The sequence below is a fragment of the Penaeus monodon genome, chromosome 30 (assembly GCF_015228065.2).
Source record: "Penaeus monodon isolate SGIC_2016 chromosome 30, NSTDA_Pmon_1, whole genome shotgun sequence".
Taxonomy (NCBI): domain Eukaryota; kingdom Metazoa; phylum Arthropoda; class Malacostraca; order Decapoda; family Penaeidae; genus Penaeus; species Penaeus monodon.
This window is the reverse complement of record NC_051415.1, coordinates 17,662,552-17,663,260: the sequence shown is the minus strand read 5'-3', so window position 1 is coordinate 17,663,260 and position 709 is coordinate 17,662,552. Positions and strand designations below refer to the sequence as shown.

The window sequence follows — 709 nt, the reverse complement described above, 5'->3', positions numbered from 1 at the left end:
TTTAAATCTGATTTTAAATAGATTAAAAATAGCATACTTTTAGAGTAATTATATTACAGAAGTCTTCATGTCTTTTTCACTTTGCCTAGAAACCTATTTAAAATGCTACTGCAAAATTTACCAAGTGCAATATAAAATGGCTTTATTAAAAATTGTCTAATCCTTAAAGGTCATATTCATCCCACAAATATTAATTTTCTCAAACAAGAACACATACCTGCAAAAACATGCCATAGTTTATGATAATTTGTGGTGTGGCAATTCGCAGATCTATAATTCGATCATAAACGGCCTTGCAGGACTTGAAGGTACCTAAACACTCTTCTAAGTCAGCATACATAGACCACAGTTTCAAAGACTTGTAGACGCGTCGCTGGACAGGTTCAGATTCATCATTGTATGCCACCTTTTGTGGAGGAGGTGCTGTTGCTCGCTTCATCAGCTTAAGAGCTTCCTCTTCATTTCTATAAAGGTCAGAATATGTGTAAGTTTCAGTTTCTTTTACTAACTATCCACCGATAACAATGTAAAATTTGCAGTAGTGCATGTGAGAGACCATCTTTCAAGCAACATTCAGAAGTCCTTGAATTATAAGAAATGAACATTATAACTATACATCTGGAACTTCTGTACCTTCTCTAAGAATGACCAAATTCAAAATTCAGAATTTCATAAGCCATGTCATTCTTGCTACAATGCATATGTAATG

General features: G+C 33.9%; 1 protein-coding gene across 1 annotated transcript in view; it reads right to left on the bottom strand.

The window, feature by feature from the left end:
- The window catches only part of LOC119592589 (pre-mRNA-splicing factor syf1 homolog), a gene marked incomplete in the record, with an annotated part of 9,937 nt that overhangs the window by 3,709 nt on the left and 5,519 nt on the right, over window positions 1-709 (bottom strand). The window contains 1 exon segment of the mRNA XM_037941467.1: window positions 218-464. Within this exon segment, the coding sequence (XP_037797395.1) occupies window positions 218-464 (247 nt within the window).